Here is a 20,156-nt window from a genome sequence, read left to right as displayed (position 1 = left end):
GCGCTGCCTGCCTCCCCCATGGCACGGCTGACAGAGTTCCACGATCCCCCCGCTCAACGCACCCAGCAAGGTGGTCCCTGTGCCCCAGATGAAGGAATGAGAAGGGAGTTTCAGTGCCTCTACACCAACCTTGGCTGCTCTGTCACTTACTTGGGACTTGCCCCTGAGCAGAGCAGCTGCAGGTCAGGGAGCCTCTGGGACAAGGACAGCTGGCCTGCAGCTGAGCCCAAGCCCACCCCACCCTGGGCCTGCTGGCCGGGGACTCACCGCTTTGGTGGACTCCAGAGCTCCAGAGGCCAGGGCATCGCGGCCGCCCCTGCCCTTGCTGCTGAGGTGCGGCGAGGAGGAGGGTGAGTCATCGATGTAAGGCAGCCCGTCCTGGTGGCGGCGCTGCTCCTCAGCCCGGTCCGCGGCACAGCCGTATCCGGGTGGCGTTCCGAACGACGTGTCTGTGTGAGCAGAGAAGCAGCCTGTGTTAGAGACGGGGAGCAGGGCCGCAGGGCCAACGGCCCGGGAGTGTCCGCACCCCACCAGCCCCAGCAGGCTCCCAGCTGATGACACCTGCCCCCCGCAGGCATCACACAGGGACCTCAGGTGCACTGGCCTCGCCTTCGGTGCACAGACCTCACAACAGACTGGCCAAAGATCCCAGGGCGAGGAGGGGACGAAACAGCAGCTCGCTCCCCAACGATATGAGACCGGGCTCTGAATGCTGCCTGGGACACATCTGTCCTTGTCCTGGGTGGGGACCAGAGCCATTATAGAGAGGTAGACCCCAAATTCTAGTGTTTTACCATCAGGGACAGTCCTCATACATGTGTCCAGGGGGATGTGATGAGGTGAAGAGCACAGGCCAGCACAGCAGCCCGGGTGCACGCCATGGCCACCACGAGCAGCACCCTGTACCCACCCGACCCAGCCCGGAAGACTGCCGCAGCTCCCTCCCCTCCACCGCCCGGTCCTGCGGCTGACTCCCAAACGGCCTTGCAAAACCCCTGGCCACCTCCGCCCCAATCACTGCACCTGCCGATGAGGACAGAGAGCAGCTTACCCCACAACACAGGCCCTGATACTGGGGATCATCTAGTCACAGAGAGTAACACTCCCTCCCCCTTCTGAAGACAGACACCCCCTTCTTCCGGGAAGGGTCAAGTTAAGGAACATGTATGAGGGAACCTGTAGACAAGGACAACGGGGGGGGGGGGGGATTGAATGTGGGAGGTGGGGGCGGGCAGCACAGGGGAGAGTAATGGGGAAAAGGGGGGACAATTGTAATGAACGACAGTAAGAAAAAATTTTTTAAAAGAACCCCCTTCTCGAGAACCCAGGCTAAATCATAAAGCCACACCCCTCGGCCTTTCCTTAGCTCTGTTCCCAGACCCCTCCCAGGACATCAGGCTCCATGGCCCAGCCCTTGCCAAGCCTCACGTGGGGGCCACTTCTGGGGGCCTCCTCCAAAGGGCACTTTCGTGGCCCGTGGGTTTTCCGATGGGTCACGTCGATCAGCTTACATCCCCTTCACTGTGACTCATCGGCAAGCAGCGCCCCCAAAGGTTAGCACCACAGGTGGGCTCTGCAGCGTTCGTTCATTCACCAGTCTACTGCAACCTCTGCCACCACACACACTCACTCTGGGGACCTGGCCTGCAACCCAGGCATGTGCCCTAGACTGGGAATCCAAACTGGCAACCCTTTGGTTCGAAGGTCGGCGCTCCATCCACTGGGCCACACCAGCCAGGGCAGAGTAACTGATGCTTTTAAGTCAGGGGTCCACATAGCTAGTCACTCCTGCTGCGTACCACCTGAGGGCTGCAGCCCACCATCCCTCTAACGCAGACTGCCACCTCCCAAGAACCAGAGCAAAGTGAGAAAAGAGGCTTGTTCCTCCCTCCTGTCTTAGGAACAGCCAGTGGGAAAGGCTCTCTGCGCCTGGACATGTGGGCAGCACCGCGGACCTGGTGGAGGGGCAGCTGAGCACTTCCTGCAGGAGCTCTACCCAAGGCTGAAACCAACACTGGGACCCTGCAGCTACAGGAGATTTGGGGAGAGGGAGGAGGATCATCTGAATAGCTCACCAGCTGGGGAGGGGGAGGGCGAGGCGATTTCAGTCCAGAGCTGTGCGGACAGCAGCTGGCTTAGAGTGGAAAAGGGACTAGTCCAGAGAAATCCGAACCTCCTCCTTTTTCAGGCAAGTGGGCTTAGCAGCCCTGGTCCCAGCACTCTGCAAATCTATTTTCTGATGCAAGGAGGAAAAGGCCAAAAAAAAAAAACCAAACCCCAAACTGCAAGAAACAAACAAACAAACAAAAAGCCCCAAGAGGAGTAAGTCAGGAGCAGGGGGGTGGAGGGTGGGGTGCGGTTCCCCCAGTCTGAGAGAACAATACTGTTTTTTTTTAATCCTTCAAAAATTTAAATACAGAATTATCCTTAAGATCCAGCAATCCCACTTCCGGGTACACACTCAAAAGAAGTGAAAGCAGAGATTTGAACAGACATTTCTACGCCCACGTTGACAGCGGCATCACTCACAATGGCCAAATGATGGAAGCAACTCAAGCGCCCGTGGCCGGGTGAATGAATAAACACCATGCGGTTTGGGGACACAATGGAGTACCACTCGGCCTTTAAAAAGGAAGACAGTTCTGACGCACGGATGAACCTCAAGGACATCACGCTAAGTGGAACAGGCCAGTCACAAAAACACAACTTTAGATAATTCCTCGGTGTGAGCTCGGTGCCCAGAGCAATCAAATTCATACAGAAAGTGCAATGGTGGTGGCCAGGGGAAGGGAGCAGAGAGCCGCTGTTGGGTGGGGTCAGAGCTTCAGTTTGGGGAGACGGGGAAGTTCTGGAGGGGGCGGTGGAGACGGCTGCACAACGTGTGAACGCACCTAAAGTCGCTGACCCGAACCCTTCGGAATGGCGAAAATCACCCATTTTATGTTACGTCTATTCAACGCCCCCCCCCACACGTTTCCTAAGGTCCCTTCCAGCCAGTGGCAGTGTTGGGGTGGCTGTGTTCGGGGAAGGCATGAGGGGGCTTCGCTAATCACCAGCGGCCCCTGCAACCACACCCGAAATAAGCACAAAACAAGCACAGAATTGAAACCTCTAGGTGGTGTGCTCCTGGGCTGATGAGAGTGGGCACGACGGTGGGATATTCCTCTACCTACGTATTTGTTTAATAATGAAGGCAATAAAGGAAAGCCTCGCACATGCTCTGCCAATGTCACCTCAAGGGGAGACCCTGGCATCACACCCTGGACCACCTCCAATCCAGGCTGGGGGAGCTTCCTGCCAGCTAACCTTCTGGGGTCGGAGAAGAATCAGCCCGACATCACACGCAGTGCCCACACGGGACCCTCTCAGTGACGGCCGCATGGCACCTGCCTGTGCCTGCACACCTGTCCTCCAGCTGGCCAGCCCGCCAGCCCACATCTGCTTAAAAGCAGCAGTGGCTTCAGACTAGCCTCAGGCCCTTCAGCTCCCCAGTAGCTTGCCTGTCTCTCCTCCAGGCCTTGGTTCAAACAGCTCCCATAACTTCGACACTCCCCTCCCCATTTTTGCTGCTACAAGTAAGAGAACATGCACCACCCTCTGAGGCCTCTGCCGGGCCCTGCTGGGGCCCCTCCTGCAGGGGTGCCCATGAAATGTGTGCAGAGCCCAACCCCGACCACCAGCTGTCCTGGGAGCAGCCAAGCAGAGAGACCTGCCTGGACCCCAAGTGCCCAGAGGGTCCCCGGGTCCTGTTTTCAGGTACCTTGCTACTGCCAGAGGTGTGGGGGTCCTTTTCCACTCTCTGGCCAAGGTGCTCCAGGGTGAGTGCTTGGAGCAAGACCTTGGGAGAGACCAAGGTTATGGTCTCAGCTCTCGCTACCCAGAACAGATGGGAAGGGGCAGGGGAGGGTTCTCACAGCAGGATCCAGGGAAAGGGAGGAGGGACACTGGGATCTTGGGTGGGGGAGGCAGAGAGACTCGATCATGCAGAAAGACCACAGGAAGGGTGGTCTCCCATTCTGGTTTACACTGTTAGCAAATGGCCGGGCTTTATTTATTTACAAAAGTAAAAGCACGTCAAACACCACCTTCCTTCCAGTGGCTGGGTCAGCTGCTGTGGGAGGTCTCTGCGGAAGGGCACGTGGGTCAAACCTGCAGCAGCCCTCCTTCCCCAGCCCCCAGCCCCCTCTGTCGGCCCTGCCTCCTCTCCTGGGTCACAGGCAAGCAGCACGGGGGCTGTGCTGGGGCCGTGCTGGTAACCTTTAAAGCCTGCAGCCCCCACCCTCGGAGGGGCCTGAGGGCAGGTACGGCCCCTCCAGGAGAGACCATGAAAACCGCAGCTGGGACAGAGATCCGGGTCTCACTCATGGGCCCGGATCCCACAGGTCAGTGCGGCTCTGGACCCCACACTCCTCCGCAGCCTGATGACGTCTCCCTCCACTGTCCTGTTGCTGAGAACACATCTATCCACAGGGCCTGGCTCCCTGGCCAAGGCCTGACTCCTTTATTATGAAGCAGAACCCCAGGTACAGTAGGGAATATCTGTGGCACTTCAGGGAAGTAAATTTTGCAAACAGTGGGAAAGCCTCAAATTGTAGACACATATTTGACTAAAAATAGCTACTACCCTTTGCCAGGAACATTCTCTGAGCTAGACACCTTGCCGGCCGCCCACACCTGCCATCTCTTTGAATGCACCCCGCCTCTTTGGTGCACAGGAACTTCTAGATGCCCATTTTTCCAGACAAGAAAACTGAGTCTCCAGGACAAGAACAGGTGGATCCTGACTGTACCCAGACCCACCTGTGTGGCCTGCCTATTGAGTCACTTCCCAAGCACAGTCCAAAGAAAAGACGTTTCTAAAAGCCGAGCTGATGTGACCCAGCGGTCCCCCTCCTGGGTATGTAACTAAAAATGAACACAAGTACGCAAACCAAAACGTGTACCAGAAAGTTCAAGCAGCATTATTCACAACAGTAACAAGATAAAACAACTCAAATGTCTACCAGCTGATGACTGGATAAGCAAACTGCGTATACCTATACAATGACATCTTTCCGCTTCACGGAGGAGGAAGTATTGAGACAGGCTGTAACATGGATGAGGCTTGAAAACATTATGCTAAGAAAGCAGTCCCAAAAGACCTGACTCCACTTAAATGAACGTCCAGAATATGCACGTCTATCGAGACAGCAGGCAGATACTCGATGAGCATGGGGTCTCCTTCTGGGTCGATGTGAGTGTTTGGAAGCTAAGTAGAGATGGTGGTTACACAACACTGTGAACATACTAAATGCTCCTGAACTGTTCACTTTTATGTTACATACTTTCACCTACCCCCCCCACACACAAACATACGTCTGTTTTCCCCTCTCACACAAGGAACCCAGAGCATAATCCAGCTGTTTCCTGACCTCTAAGGACATCATCTGCACAGACGTCAGAACGCCTGGCACTGTGACCCTGGGCCACCTGCAGGCAGTTTGTTCTGAGCTATCTGGTTGGTTTCAGTGGTCCTTCTGCCTTCTCCCCAAGGTCAGGTTGGCGGCTGGTCCTTTTTGCATGTATACCAAGTGGGTCACAATCCTTTACAGATGAGACGTCATCCCCCATCCAGTCAGTCACCACACCCTGGTGAGAAGCCGGTCTTCAGAGCCCTTGGTCCTGTGGGAGAAGAAGGGCCACGGAGAGCACCCGGCCTCCATGTTGTCACCACAACAGTGACATCAGCAAAGCCAGCAGGGGAAGCTGCAACTGCCAGGGCTGGGGAAGGTCACAGTCCAGGCCGGTGTGTGTTACATGGAAGGCTCCAAGGTCAGTCCAATCCTCCCAACGGGCCAGACAGTGCCAGGTGGAAAGGGCCTGAGCCTCCCCCACTCGTGGCCCGAACCCCGACTCTGCAACAGCCCGCCGTGCCCCAAACGAGGCCGAGCTGTCGGAGAACACAGGCGGGCAGAAACGACAGCCCTCCCTTGGGGCTCTTCGCCCTGGGGGTGTGGGTTCCAGCTGTTTGGAGACGGAATCACAGGGTCAGGGACCGTAAGAGGAGATCACCCTGGATTATCCAATGGACACTAAATCCAATGACGAGTGTCCTTAAAAGCAACAGAGGAGAGAAAAGATGGTGGAAGGAAGGGCTCCCCCATTTGGCAGTCAGGATACTGAGCCTGGGGCAGGCGGGCAGTGGGTGAGCCTGGGAGGCCAGGAGGGAGGCCTGTTCGCACATCCCCCCAGCACTGCTCCTTCTGAAGGAAGCCCGGGAGGGCTGGACGGCTGGTGCACGTACACCCACGTTCCCAGAAGCACCCTTCACAAGGGCCGAAAGGTGGAAGCAACCCAAGTGTCCACCGGCGGAGGAAGAAATGCACAAATGCGGAATGCAGACAAGTGGAGTATCACTCAGCCTTAAAACAGGAGGAAGTTCTGTAACACCAACATGAATGAACCTTGAGGACCTCATGCCAAGGGAAACAGGCCAGTCCCCAAAAGACAAATGCTGCACGGTTCCACTTCTCTAAGCACGTTATAGTCTGACAGGGCTGCCAGGACAAAATACCAGAGACCAGCAACAGAAATGCACGCTCTCACCGTTCGGGAAGCCGGAAGTCTGAGGTCAGGGTGTCAGCGTGGCTGCACCACAGTAAGAGCTCTCTTCCTGGCTTGCAGATGGACGGGTGCTCGCGGGGTGCGCGTATGGCCTTGCCTTGGAGCGTGGTGTTCGGGGAAAGCCAGAGACGCAAGCTCTCTGGTCTCTTCTCGTAAGGGCACTATTTCCATCACGGGGCCCTGTCTTCCTGCGCTCGTGTGAACATAATCATCTCTCAAAGGCCCACCTACAAACACCTCGTGGGATTAGAGCTTCAACATATGAATTTGTGGTTTGGGGGGTACCCAAACATTCAGTCACGACATGCAAGGTACCTTGGACAGGCAAATTCATAGAGACAGAAAGTAGGACGGCTGTTGTGGGGGCCGGGGCTGAGGGAAGGAAGTATGGTGAGTTGTTTAGTGGGTGGAGTTTCAGTTTGGGAAGGTAAGAAGGTTCTGGAGATGGACGGTGGTGGGAACTGCACAATGGTGTGAAGGCACACACCGCCACGAACTGTATGCTTAAAAATGGCTAACATAATAAATTTATGTTGAGTGTATTTTACCACAGTTAAAAAAAAACCTAATGATTGGACAAGTTTGGAAACCTAATATAAAAAAGAACGAAAGGAAAGACACGCAGCGTTATGGGGTGAATTCTGTCTCCATGCCATGTTGAAGTCCTAACCCCCTGTACATCAAAATATGACCTTGGGAACAAGGTCTTTATACCAAGTTAGCATGAGGTCTTTGGGTTGGGCTGTGAACTTATGAAAAGGGGACGTCTGGAGACAGATTGGCTCACAGGGACAATGGCATGTACATATGAAGATGGCCCCAAGGACCCAGGATGCCAGCCCAAATTTTAGGCTCTGAGACCCTCGTGGGCAACACACAGCAGCAGCTACAGGCACCGTCCAGGTGCACTGCCTTCCCTACTAACACCTCCACAAGGGAAGCACTGGTATTGCCTTTTACAGGTGAATGTTGCAGGCATATGCCCCGAGCCCCACAGCTGGCAAGCTGAGTTGCAAAGTGGCAACTCACCTGGCTGGGTTTGCCAGGTCAGGGCCACTTCCTGGAGACTCAGACGGTTGAGCTGCACCCTGAGCTGGCTCCCCCACTTCGGGCAGCAGAATTTTGAGGTGTACCAGATGTGAGCAGATGTTAAAAGCCAAGGAACAGACCAGGAGGTGGTAGAATTTCGAAGTCTAGGCTAAAATGGATTTACGCCTAAAAAATCCTCTGTGCTCATGAATCAAGCAGTGGGGAACTCCCCTGTCCTTGACTTAAGTATGCACTTGGAAAAGGAAATGCAATCCCTCGGTTCCCGGCCTCCCCTCCCCCAGCCTTCAGGGCCTCCTTCTATCATCCAGGAGAAAGAGAACAGACCGGCCGGGACTGCCGAGGCCCCACGGAGGCTCGTTTCATCTTGATGTTCCCACCAGTGAAATGGGGATAATGATGCTCCACCCACACACCCTGAGGGGGACAAGCGAGCCAGAGGAAGGACGGTCTGGAAGCACAAGTATCATTAGTCATAATTATTGGAAGCCCTGGCTATTCACATGGTCCAACCTGAGATAGTTACAGGTACTATGTCACTCCTTTCCAGAAAAGCACGTTTTCTGGATGACTTTTTTGGGTATGTCTCTGCTCTCTATTTCTACGCCATGCTCTACCTGGGGAAATGTCGTGAGGCCCACGTGCTTGGGAAGATTCTTCTTGGGGCTGGAAGCCACATGCTAGCAGGGCCTGTGGCACCTGCCAGGCCACTGTGGGTCAGAAGGTGACCCTGGCATGGCGATCCCATCCGTCCGACCCACTGCACAGCCCTCCAGGGCCCCGCTCTGGCCGGCTCAGAGGCCCAGAGCTGCTCCGCCAGGAAGGCCTGAGCCCTCCATTGTCCCAGACGCGCGGTGCTTCCGCAGTTCTCTTCCACATTAGGAATCAGCGGGAGCGGGGCTCTCCCTGATTTCCAGGGGCCTGGGACTGCAGGCCACCGGGTTTCTTCAAGCACAGGGTCCGCCAGAACACAAGCCCATGAGGATCTTGGTCCAGATGCAGGAGGAGACAAAGGACTAGCCTCTGCTCTTGACCTGAAACTTGAAACTGTCATGTGGGAATTACCACCTGCGGCGATAATCCCAGCTGTCATCAAGGCGTGACAGCCTGGACCAGTCCCCAAGCTCACTCCCCTGCTGGCCCAGCTCCCACCCCCTCCCCAGCACAGCTGTCACACACCCACTCAGGGCTCCACTGCTGCCACCTGCCTAGTCAGGACAGCAGGTCATGACAAGGGTCTTGGGTGTGCTTGGTTCTGAAAGCACCTGTAGGCAAAAGTGACCCCTCCAGGGAGTCTCGGCACAGGGCCAGGGCCGTGTAGACCGCCACACTGCAGAACACGCTGGGCCTGCGGAGTGTAGACACACTGGGGCCCGCTCTGCGAGAATCACAGGACCTGGGGAAGACAAGGCATTGGAAAGGCTCCCGGAGGGAGGTATGCGACACCAGCTCCGAGCCAGTGTTTGTCCCAGAAACGCCCCACACGGCAGAACGTCAGTGTGGCTCGGCCGCCCGGCCCAGCACTCACGCTGGGAGGTGGGCACCTCCCGCAGGCAATGTTCAAGGCACAGAACTTGAGCTCAGACCTCCTGCACAGGCCTGGGGAGAACGAGGCCAATCCCTGCGCCTTACAACCTGGACCCCTGCCCACTGCTGAGCTCGCTGTCCTGGAGTCCTCTCACCTCCACGGTGGGCACCGCCATCCCCCTGTGGAGGGGAGCACTGCAGACCCCGTCAGATCACACCCCCGGCAGTGCCTGGCCATACGTGGCCGGCATCTAACAGCTGCCCGCCCTCCCCCGGTCCTTGAGAGGGGAACCCCAGCACCCTTCACTCTGCGCGCGTGGGTCCTTCCCAAGCTGTGCAGGTGTGTGTTTCCCTATTCTCACTTGATGTGCGCTCTGCTCTTGGCCGGGGGGTGGGGGGAGTGGCAGATGTCACTAGGAAAGCCGGGGTAATCTAGCTGGACCCAGCCCACCTTGGAGCCACCAACCTCCTCCCACCCCTTCCAAAGAGGCTGCATGAGTCAGCAGGGTAGCAGCTGCAGAGACAAACATCCCGTAGCTCCCGAGCTGCTCAGCCCTGGTGTGCCCTGGTACTGCGGGGTGGAGCCAGACGGCAGGGCTGGAGCGCCTGTCTGGAGAGACCCCCCTTCTCTGTAGGAAACTTGAGAGCCTGGAGGGCGCTCGGGCGGCATGGGAAAGGCCTCCAAGCTAGACCTCTAGCCACCATTCCCCCCCAGCTCTGGGGATTCTGCCCCCAGTGGCACAGACCTTGGCCTTGTGGGGGAGGCACTCTGAGTTGTTCCTAAATAACAGGAGGGACGCGCACACCCGCCTATTGCAAGTTTCCAGAAAGACCCATGACTCACCAGTGACACAACATGTGCCTCCCCTCTGCAGCCCCTGTTATGCCTTAGAACTCAGAGGCCTGGCCGCTGACGCCCTCACTGCTCTGCGAAGTTCTCTTAGTAGAAGCACTGACCTGGGTTTACACCCAATGCTCTGTCCCAGAGGGCGGGGTTCAGAGCCCCCAAAAGACTGTTGGAGAGAAACAGGAACTGAGTCTCTTCTCAGGTCCACATTGTTTTCTCCTTCGAGGTGGCTCAGAAATCAAGAGCATCAGGTGCAAGGTACTGCGGAGCCAGGAAAGGTGGCAGTGACCTTCACCAACCAGCCCCTTGAGCAGCAGCCAATTTGTGTGCCCCTGCACGCCTACCCCCCCATCCTGCCAGCATCACAGCGCCAGGTGGCCCTGGGTGCCTGCCGCCCCACAGCCCACCCAGCACTCGGGCTGGGCCCTGGGCCCTCTGCTCGGGCTCACACACAGGCCCCGCCAGGGCTCACCCTCACCACCCCGGCTGCCTCCGCCTCTGTAGGTTTAGTTCTGCAGTCTCCCCCAGATGGTGCCCTGTAGCCCAACCAGACGGGGCCCTCCACCCCTTGATGCTGTGTTCTGGGCCTTGCACCACCCTCCCACCCTCCCACCTAGAGCGCTTCCCTTGGCCTCTAAATTCTACCAAGTCTCCGCGGCCCGCCACTGCATCCGCCCCCTCCCCAGCGTGACTCAGCCTGACACCCGCTCCGCCTTGCCAGGGGGATGTTCTCCCAGGTTCTTCCACTCCCTCGCTGTGCGTAAGCACCTCTTCAACTTTCTACCGACTTCACAACCTGCTTCCTGATGCCGGAACCTTTCCTGACTGCTCATGAGCGTCTCAGGATGGCCCTGAGTCCTGTCCCTCATCAGGCCACTGACCACCCAGGACCCATGGACCAGCGGTGGACGGACCAACCCCTGCCCACTTATTCGGTGCATGTTGCCACCCCAGGGCCCAGGTCCAAATAAACCACCATCCACCCCCACACATGGCCACCAACAGGCAGGAGTGCCGGGAACACGAGATTAAAGGCAACCCCCCTTTTCTAGAAGCTGATGACACATAGTGAAATTTCCATTCACGATCCTGGAGAGCCCAGCTGTGCACGGGCTCTGTGAAAACACTCACACGGACACCCCACCGCTGACAGCCACCCGGAGGACTCTGCCCGAGCTTCCGAACATCTGAGGGGTGTGTGGGTTGAGCTCATTTCTGAGTCACAAAGACCAAAAGTGATTTTTTGGGTCAGGGACAATCAGGAGAGCCTCCAACATCTGCTCACTAACCTCACGTGCCCATGGCCAAAAAGCTGATTTTCTGTGGGCCCCGGGCCGGCATGCCTGCTGCAGCCGGGGAGGCCGCCACACTGCGAGAACCGGGAGGGGACATGCTGACAGAGGGCAGCGGGTGCTAAGGGCCCAGGTACTTACTACCTGCGCACACGGGGCCAGTGCTTTACATTCATCATTGGACCAGAGCTGCGTGCTTTGGGAAAGGGGGTATAGGGGGAAGCAGTTGTGGTGTCTTTTCTGTTTCCAAACGACAACAGCCTGTCACTACTGGTGGGGAACTGCCACAGGCTGCCTCTGCCGGGAGAAGGCCCAGTGGGAGCAGCGAGAGTAAGCTGCTGGAGCCTGGGACCGGCACAGGCTGCTCGGAGGCGCGTTTCAAGACCTGAGCATCTGAGCACAGGCAGGTCCACAGAGCAGACACCCCCCACTGTGCAGGGCTCTGCCTGGAGCTGCCGGGGCTCCCAGGAGACCACGGTGGGTGCAGAGGAACCGCAGAGGAGAGATTTCCCACCAGACCTCAATAGTGCGGAGCCACGGTCCTCTCCAAGGCTATGGACCCAAGTGCAGGCTGAAACCTTCTGAGTGGCCTTTGCCCCAACATTCTCCTCCTTGCACAAGCCTCATCTGTGTGTGGCACATGTGTGCAAATGTGCCTGTGTGCTGTGTGTGAATGTGTGTGTGCACGTGGTGTGCACGTGGCATGTGTGTGTGCAGGTGTGTAGCAGGTTGGCCGCTCCCACTCGCCTTGGCCAAACTGACAGAACAGAGGCTCCGTGGCCTGGCCCTGCAGCATCAGACCTCGCTGATGAAATCTCTCTACATCTGTGGGACACAGCAGCACCTATAGTCTCTCTCGCTGGCCACTGCACCTTGAGGCTGAAGTGGAATGGGGCTGTGCATACACACAGGTGCATCAGGTGGTGTTCTGACCAGCCACCGGGACAAAGAGCGGGCGACTGGGCTGAGCCGAGCTGGACCCACGATCTCAGTTAGGCCCCATCTGCCCCCAGGCTCCCACCTCTGCAGGTGACAGAGCTAGGCACCCCCTCTAGCAGGCCCAAGGCCACCCCCCCAGGCTGGGGGCAGCTAAGCTGCTGGTTTGGGGCAGAACTCACCAGCTGGGCAACAGAGATATTGGTTCAAACCTAGCCCCACCACTTCCCAGGTGGGTGACCTTGAGTTACATATCTCTGGGGCCCACAATTCCTATCAATAAAAGGAGGACTCAGCTGGTCAGGCAGCCGCACACTCGGAGGAGGAGCTAGAGGGCACTGTGCTTGATGTGGTGTCCGGGACAGAGCCCCTCAGAGGCTCTATCTCCTTGGCTGGGCCAGGAGCTCTGGTATCAGGGGGCTCTGTCCTTGGCAGGGCACTGGGCCTTGAGACTTCCAACTGCTGGAGAGCCACAAAAGCAACATAAAATCATGAAATAATGCCAACATGAGTTACTAAGTCAACAGCGAGCCCCCGGACGAGAAGGCTAGAAAGGACAAGCCAGCTCAGTGTCTGAAGGGTGAGCAGCCTTCAGACAGACCGAGGGTGTGCAGGGAGCAGGCAGGCAAGGCAGGGCCACGGGGGAGCCAGGCAGGGCTCAGAAAGAGGACGAGGAGACCCCAAGGGCTGACTTACTCCTCCGGGACTTCCCTCCCCCCCTCCTGCAGCACTAGCCTGGGATCAGATTCTCTCCCTGAAAATGAGAGCGGGCGTGGGTGGGGACATACCTCACGGACCCATGTGCTTTGGGAGCCCGGCCAGATGGTGCGGGTGGCGCGGGCATCCAGGGAAAACGCACTGTGGATTCCTGCCGGGCTCCACGCCCGCCCTGCACAGCGGCAGGTGGGGCAGGGGGACGCAGCCCCTCACAAGGCAGCCTGAGTTCACAGGGCCTCCCGTCCCCACGGGTCCCTCCAGCACGTGTGGCTGTCCCTGTGCCAGAGTACAGCAGGGAAATCATCTCAAAGTCCCTCCCTCCCCTCTCCCGAGCACCTGCAAGAGCCAGCCATCGCAGACCTCACTGCTAACCCCAACACAGCCCTGTACATTCCTAGAATCACTCCCCTTTGACAAATGGGGAAACAGACACGGAGAGAAAGTGACTCGCCTGACGCCATCAGATGCTTCCAGACACTGTGCTCCCCAGTCCTGCCCATGGGGGCCCCCCACAGAGAGGCAGGAACCCCTTACTGGTGGGGCACATTCCACGAAGGACACTATGTGTCCATAACAACTGCAGGGAGTGGGTGGTGCTCTAGGGAATGACAGCTGGACGAGGGGCAGGGGACTGGGCTGCTGGGGAGGCAGGCCTGGCATGCAGGAGAGGCGGGCGGGGTGGGGGGAGGCGAATTCTGGGGTCCTCCAGCCAGGAATCCCTGATGTTACCATAGGTCTCCATGATTTCATGGCCTGAAGTCCTTCTCTCCCTGGAAACCTGGGCGGGAACTTGAGTTAATAGGCAGATAGCTGTACCTACCTGCAAAGACCTCTGAGTCAGACAGACCACAAGGGGAGGGCCTGGAGCAGAGCAGCGACTGGGCAAATTAGGGTGTGCTGCTGAGTAACCTGTGGGAGGCAATGAGCTCCTGCGGCGCCACAAACAGGAAGGCGCTCTGGCTTGTCAGGGACCTGGCCTGGAGAGCCCTTGAGTGTGGGCTGGGCAAGACTCAGAGGCTGGGAGGAGCCACAGGGAGGTTACTGGGGAAGGCCCAGGTGCCCAGCCAGTACCGGCCACAGCCCTCGGAGTGACCTTGAACGAGGGCAGTGGTCAATCCCAGGGAGCAGGACGGCACAGAAAGAGGGCCTCCAAAGGCAGGAGCCTGAGCATCCAGCCCCGGGACAGACAGAGAAGGCACATCCAGCCTTCCCTACTCAGAGCTAGAAATTCTAGACGAAACAGGTGAAACAGTTCTCGCGGGACTCTCAAACGGTGAGAGCGGGACCGGACAGGAGTCTCAGAACCTGAGGGACACCCTGGCGGTGAGCTGTCTGGTGCTTTGGTTTTGCTGGTTAGACCCCTTTTCTTTTTAGAGCAAAACTGAGCAGAAGGTTCCCCGTATGCTCCTTCCCCCACCCCAACCGCCCCCACCATCAGCATCCTGCACCCGAGTGGGACATTTGCTACAACCCAACGCGGCCGTCATTATCACCATCCCCAGTCCTCAGTCGGCATCAGGGGTCACTGCTGGAGCTGTACATTCTGTGGCTTCGGACAAACGTTTAATGACAGGTGCCCACCAGGACAGAACCACGCAGAGCATCAGGGGTTCCTGCCTCCCGTGCATCCCAGCCTGGGCGTAACAGCAGCCCACACCACCGACAGGCACAGACAGAAATTTAAAAAAACAGACAGAAAGCCCGCTCACTCCAAGCCAGAGGGCCAGGAAGGAGGGATTCTCTTGACCTCACCGACCTTGCTCTACGTAGACAAAATGGGGCCCCCATTCCCCTCCTCACAGAGAGTGGGCCCCCAGGCAGGGAGCCCTGTAGTGTCTCCGGTCTACCTAGGCGAGCACCACCAAAGAAGCAGTGACCTTCACCAACACCCGGCGGGCCCCCGTGGTGGAGCCTGGGGAGTGGAGCACGTGCGGAAGGTCCTGCAGAGGAGGGAGCCGCAGAAAGGACCCTGTAAATCTGGGTGTGAAGCCCGGGCTCACCCCAAGCTGCACCTGTGTGAGACCCCCTGGAATCAGTGCAGGCCTGGGAACTGAACCATACCCGTGAGAATCAAGGCCGGCTCCTACTTTTCAGTCTGACCCCTGGGGCAGGGGGCACAGCGGGGTGGATGGTGGGGTCACAGGCCGCAGAAAGTGGGATGGAACATGTCTGAATTGAACTGGGTCGACACCCTGCTTTAACAACTCAATCAATATCCCCAGAATATTTAAACAGAAACCAGAGTCTCTTAACATAATATTCAAAAGTGTCCAGGATACAATCCAAAATTACTTAAGAGAGAACCAGGAAACCCAAACAGCTGTCCAAAGAAAAAGCAATCAATAAACATTAACCCCCCAGACAAGCCAAAGGTGCCTCAGAGAAACCCAGGCGGCCGTTCCTCAATCCGCCAGGAAGAAAAACAGCGTCTGCCCTGGAAGGGAGGGAAGCCCCCAACCCGTTCACTCTCTCCTGCAAACCTCCCGAGACTTCTGAGTCCTGTTTCTCTCAGTGGGACTCTCCAGGGACCACCCACCCAGAGCCTTGCACCCCTGAGCATTGCTAGGGCTGACAAAGGCTGCGGGAGGGGGCCCCGGGGTGGACAGCAGCGGGGTGGACAGCAGCCAGGCACGCAGGTACCAGGCCTGCATGACACGGTCCAGCCTTCCAGATTTCTTAGGAGCAAGAACTGCCTGGGAACCAAACCTCCGATAAGTCAGGACCTTGAACACTGCAAAGGAACTCCACGCTGTCACGGTCGGCCAGGAACGGGTTTGTTGGGGGGAGGGGCGCAGAGGAAGAACTGCTGAATCAGAAAGGTCAAAGGTGTCCTTCAGGGACCGCTGTCACCAAGCACTGGAAATCCGCTAGAAAATAGCCCATCCTTTTCAAAGCTCCCCCAGATGGGAATGTCTCACATTCCTTGACAGCTTATCCCAGTGTGTAGCGACCTCGCAGTCAGGATGTTCCTCCTTCTGTCCCGCAGGGCAGCTCAGACGCTGGCTAACTCTCTCTTCTCTGTTCCAGGGCTCCTGGAGTCTCCCAACCCGACTCTGAGCTGGGTGACATGCCAGAGGCACACCCTGGGAACCTCTTCTGACAGCTGGGGACAATGGGAGCGGCTCGGCAGGGCTGCTTGAGGTCAAACATGATGACAGAGCCACTGCTGCACCTGGCACATAGTAGGTGCAGAAAGTGGCGGCTGCCGGGAGCAAGCGGCACTTGTTAGCCTGCATCTGTCTCCAGGCTATAAAAATCTGCACCTTCCAATATTTCCTGAAAGGCCCTATTTTCTACCCTTTGAATCACTCAGCTAGTTCAGGCGGCTCAGCGTTTGCATGGGTTTTTGGCTTTAAGGGAATTTTTAAAGAAATAGGTCTTTTACTTGATGAATTTGACATGTCACATTTTGTAAATCTGAAATGTACAGCATGGTACTTTGATATGCTTGTATATTGTAATATGATTGCCATGGAAGCAATATTTATCACATTACAATCACTACAGGGCAATACTGGCGTCTATAGTCATTATACTAGGCTTCAGATCTCTGTAGCTTACTTACTCTGTAGCTTATGCCTTAAACACCATTGGCCTTATCCATCCCATGTCTCTGGGAACCAGCATTTCAGTTTATTTTTTACAGCTTTCACTTCTGTAGAGTCCGCACTGAGGAATTTTTCTGGAGCTCAAGGTGAGGCTGTGTGGACAGCAGGTATTGCGGCTACTTGCTCCAAAGGCGCCCGCCACAGATGCACACACACAGCCGGCCCCAGGTCACCGTCGGCTCCCTCCTGGGCTGGTCTCCATGCCCAGTCGAACTCCAGTCTGCCCCCAAACCCAAGTCCTTCCGGCCCCTTTCAGGTGGAACTGAGTGGACCTGAGTTTCCACATCAGACCTAGTTTAAAGGACAGAACTGCTGGCGAGGAGGAGTCTCTATGCAGGCTCGCTGTTCTGGGGCCTCTCCACCTCTGCGGTGTATCCTAAACCAGGGATCCCTGAGCTTTTTCTGCACAGCCAGCCAGTAAATATTTTCAGCTTTGCAAGCCATGTGGCATCTGTCACAACTACTCAGCTTTGCCATCGTAGTGTGAAAGCAGCCGTGCAGCATGCACAGACCAATGAGCATGCTGTGTTCTGATAAAACTTTATTTACAGAAGCAACTGGTGGGCCCAACTGAGCCACAGTTTGCTGACCTCTGGCCTACACGGCAGGGAGAGGCCCCAACCACAACCCTCTCTTCAGGGTCAGGACTTGGCGATCTCTTGCTGTCATTGTTGACCTAGAAATTTGCTATGCAGCTCAGGAACCTCTCTCTTCATCTGTGCCCAGGCATTTCAGGGCTGCCAAGAACTTCCCAGGCACCGCGCCACGAGAAGAAAGAATGCCTCCCCTCGCTGCCTCTGAATGCGGCACCCAATAGCAACACACACACATGCACACGCACACGCTTAGTACTGACAAGCATAAAAGAAAGACTTTGGGCCTTCTGGGAAGAATATCTCTAAAAAGAAAGCTCACATCAGCCACAGCAGAAAATACGAGCCAGGATCTTGATTCACACTTAACAGAAATGCTGCTGGGAAACAGCGCAGGACTCCTGGAGGAAATGAATCATTCATGGAGGCTGAGCAGGAGGTTTGCATGGTTTCTAAGGCAAGGCCTGCCCCACCCGGCCCCACCCCAAGGGCAGTCCCTCCCCGTCCTCAGCAGGGCCTCTAGGTCCTGAGGACGGAAAGCAGGATGTGGGCAAGGGAGCGTGCCAGGCTGGGTGGGGAGTTTGTTTGTGTAGGTTTTACATGCTTATTTCCAAAAGGATCTGAGGCGGCTGGAAGAAATTGAACAGTGTAAAAATAAGACCACTGGGAAGAAAACAAAAATGAGGAACCACAGAATGTTTGTTTTAGGTCTGTGGGATGCACTAACCATGCCAACCGAACACGGAATTTGGCCCCCACACTTCCTGACAGCAAAGGCCAGAAGAGGGGACAGTCTTGGATAAGTGCTGCTGTCAGATGGGAAGCTGGGCGGCTGGGACTCGAGGGTTTGGATTCCTCATCGCGGGGTCCTCAGGTCTGATTCCACCCTCCCCCAACTTGCTGGAGTGTGTTGCAGATACACGATGGCGAGAATGGGATACCAACTAGAGGTCAAGGGTGAGAAACATGTCCTGGGTCATCTCAGCCTCCTACAGACCCAGGGGAATTTCCCCCAAATCAAAGTCCTGGACAGCGGTCAGCACAGGCTGGGCAGGAGGGAGCCCAGGCCATGCCCTCAGAGTCCTGGGTGTGGGAGAGCCTGGGGCATGGGCCCTGCACTCTGGTCTCTGGTCTCTGGCTGGCAGTCCTGGCTCGGCCAGCCCACTGCTGGAAGGATTTGAGAAGCAGGGTGGGATCCACCAAGTGAGTGGGCCCAGAGATGCACAGAGAGGAAGCCCTGAAATAATCACAATGTGTGCTACTCTGAGCTTGGGTGACGTCCTTGGTCCAGGCCCCTGGGGGTCAGGGGTCCTCTCCATTTAAATGCAAAGGGCACCAAGCACAGGAGAAGCATGACACCAAACTGTTTTGGTGAGTAGGACGCACACGTAAGGGAAGTGGATTTTGGCTAGGGGCAGGCAGGGCCACCTCCTGCTGGGCCGCTCCCTTCTGGTAGCAGGCCCAGTTAACTGCCCCTGATGCCCAGCCCGCCTGCGAGGTCTCCAAGGCTGCCCCCATGTGTTGTGGCTGCGAGAGCCAGAGACATAAATGAGAACACTCGGCTCCAACCCTGCCCTGCTCCAGGCTCACCAAGGGCCACTGTGCTCAGGTTTGGGAAAGATGCCCCTTTCCTCTGATGAGAGGAAGCTCTCCTGGCAGACCAAGGCATCAGGGTGGGCAGCGGGGGGTGGGGGGCGGCAGTGGGCTGTCCTCCCAGCCTCCGCCCTCCCCTGGGAGAACGTGGCTCACTCACTCACCAGGTCACTCAGGGTGAGAGGATTTCGGACCCACCCAGAGGCGAGGTGGAAGCTGAGCTTAGAAGAAATGGTGCCCCCCACAATACTACCTAGGCTGCCAGGGAGTGACACAGGCAGGTCACTCCCAATACCCCCTTGCACGGTCTGCAATCAAAGTCAAACAACATAAATGCCAGTCCCCAAAACCACCTCTGAGGAGAGCCCCAGGGAGCAGAGCAGAGAGGTGGTCCCGGGACACCAGGAGTGACTGCTGTGTGGCAGCCCTGGTACATGCCCAGAGACGGGTGCCCACGCCCATCTTCCTGTTGTGGAGTCAGTCCCCACATTTGCAGTTTCAGCACCAGCTTCCTTTAGGCCATGTGGAAGGGAGAGATAAACTGGCCCTCTCAGCCGGTGGCCAAGATAAGGGACCTCCTGTCACTCCCCTTGAGTGGCATCCCAGGCACAAGGGCCTCTGCCCTTGGGAAAGGCAGGAAGAGGCGGCTCCCCGGGAAGGCATGGCCTGAGTCAGGGTTTAATGGGCGAGAAGGAAAGAAGAGGTCAGGGAAGTGTTTGCCCCGCGTGGACTGCGTGGAGGAGGGTCAGAGCCCCCGGTCAGCTCTGTGGGAGGCTGAGTGAAAAGCCCCCGGGTGCAGCCGGGGCCCAGCCACAAAACCCAGAATCTGGAGGCTGGAGCCACAGCCCTACTGTGCACTGGGGGGGGCAGGTAAGTGACTGGCTCCTCACCCGCTGGAATCTGGGGGTTCAGAGACCGCCCCTGCCAGCCCCACCTGGGGCCCAGCAAGTCAGGAGGACCACTGCTCTGAGGGGCGGCAGCCACGCAGCACCGTGCACACCCAGGACCTGTGGCCCACAGGCTGCCACGTGCAGGACGTCGCAGGTGCTGTCGTTACATCTCATGGCTCTCGAGGACAAAGTTGGCGTCCTCACTGGGGGACGGGCTCAGAGACACTGAAACACGTGCAGACGGTGCAAACCCCAGCCCCAGAGCCACTGCTCCTCCCCCGTGGGATGCACGGCCGTGTGCAAGCACACACACACACACACACACTCACACTCACACCCACACCCTTGTGCACCCTAACCCAACTCCTTTGGTTGAGAGCCCTTGTCCACACAGAGGTGCTGCCCAGAGACTCAGAAATGGGGACAGGAATTCTGCCCAGGTCCCCACCTCAGGGTCCCGACTGCCCAAGAGGGAGACTTAGGCTCTCGAACCCCGTGCCCCG

At 57.2% G+C, this 20,156-nt stretch overlaps 1 protein-coding gene across 1 annotated transcript in view; it reads right to left on the bottom strand.

Moving 5' to 3' along the window:
- The window catches only part of BCR (BCR activator of RhoGEF and GTPase), a 105,713-nt gene that overhangs the window by 51,767 nt on the left and 33,790 nt on the right, over positions 1 to 20,156 (bottom strand). Inside the window, exon 2 of the mRNA XM_037158723.2 lies at positions 268 to 449. Within this exon, the coding sequence (XP_037014618.2) occupies positions 268 to 449 (182 nt within the window). The remainder of the gene's footprint in view (positions 1 to 267; positions 450 to 20,156) is intronic.

This window comes from Artibeus jamaicensis, unplaced genomic scaffold (genome assembly GCF_021234435.1).
Source record: "Artibeus jamaicensis isolate MK-2021 breed Jamaican fruit bat unplaced genomic scaffold, CSHL_Jam_final contig_1128, whole genome shotgun sequence".
In the NCBI taxonomy this organism is placed as follows: domain Eukaryota; kingdom Metazoa; phylum Chordata; class Mammalia; order Chiroptera; family Phyllostomidae; genus Artibeus; species Artibeus jamaicensis.
Note: the sequence above shows the minus strand (reverse complement) of the source record. Positions and strands in the feature narration are given on the sequence as shown.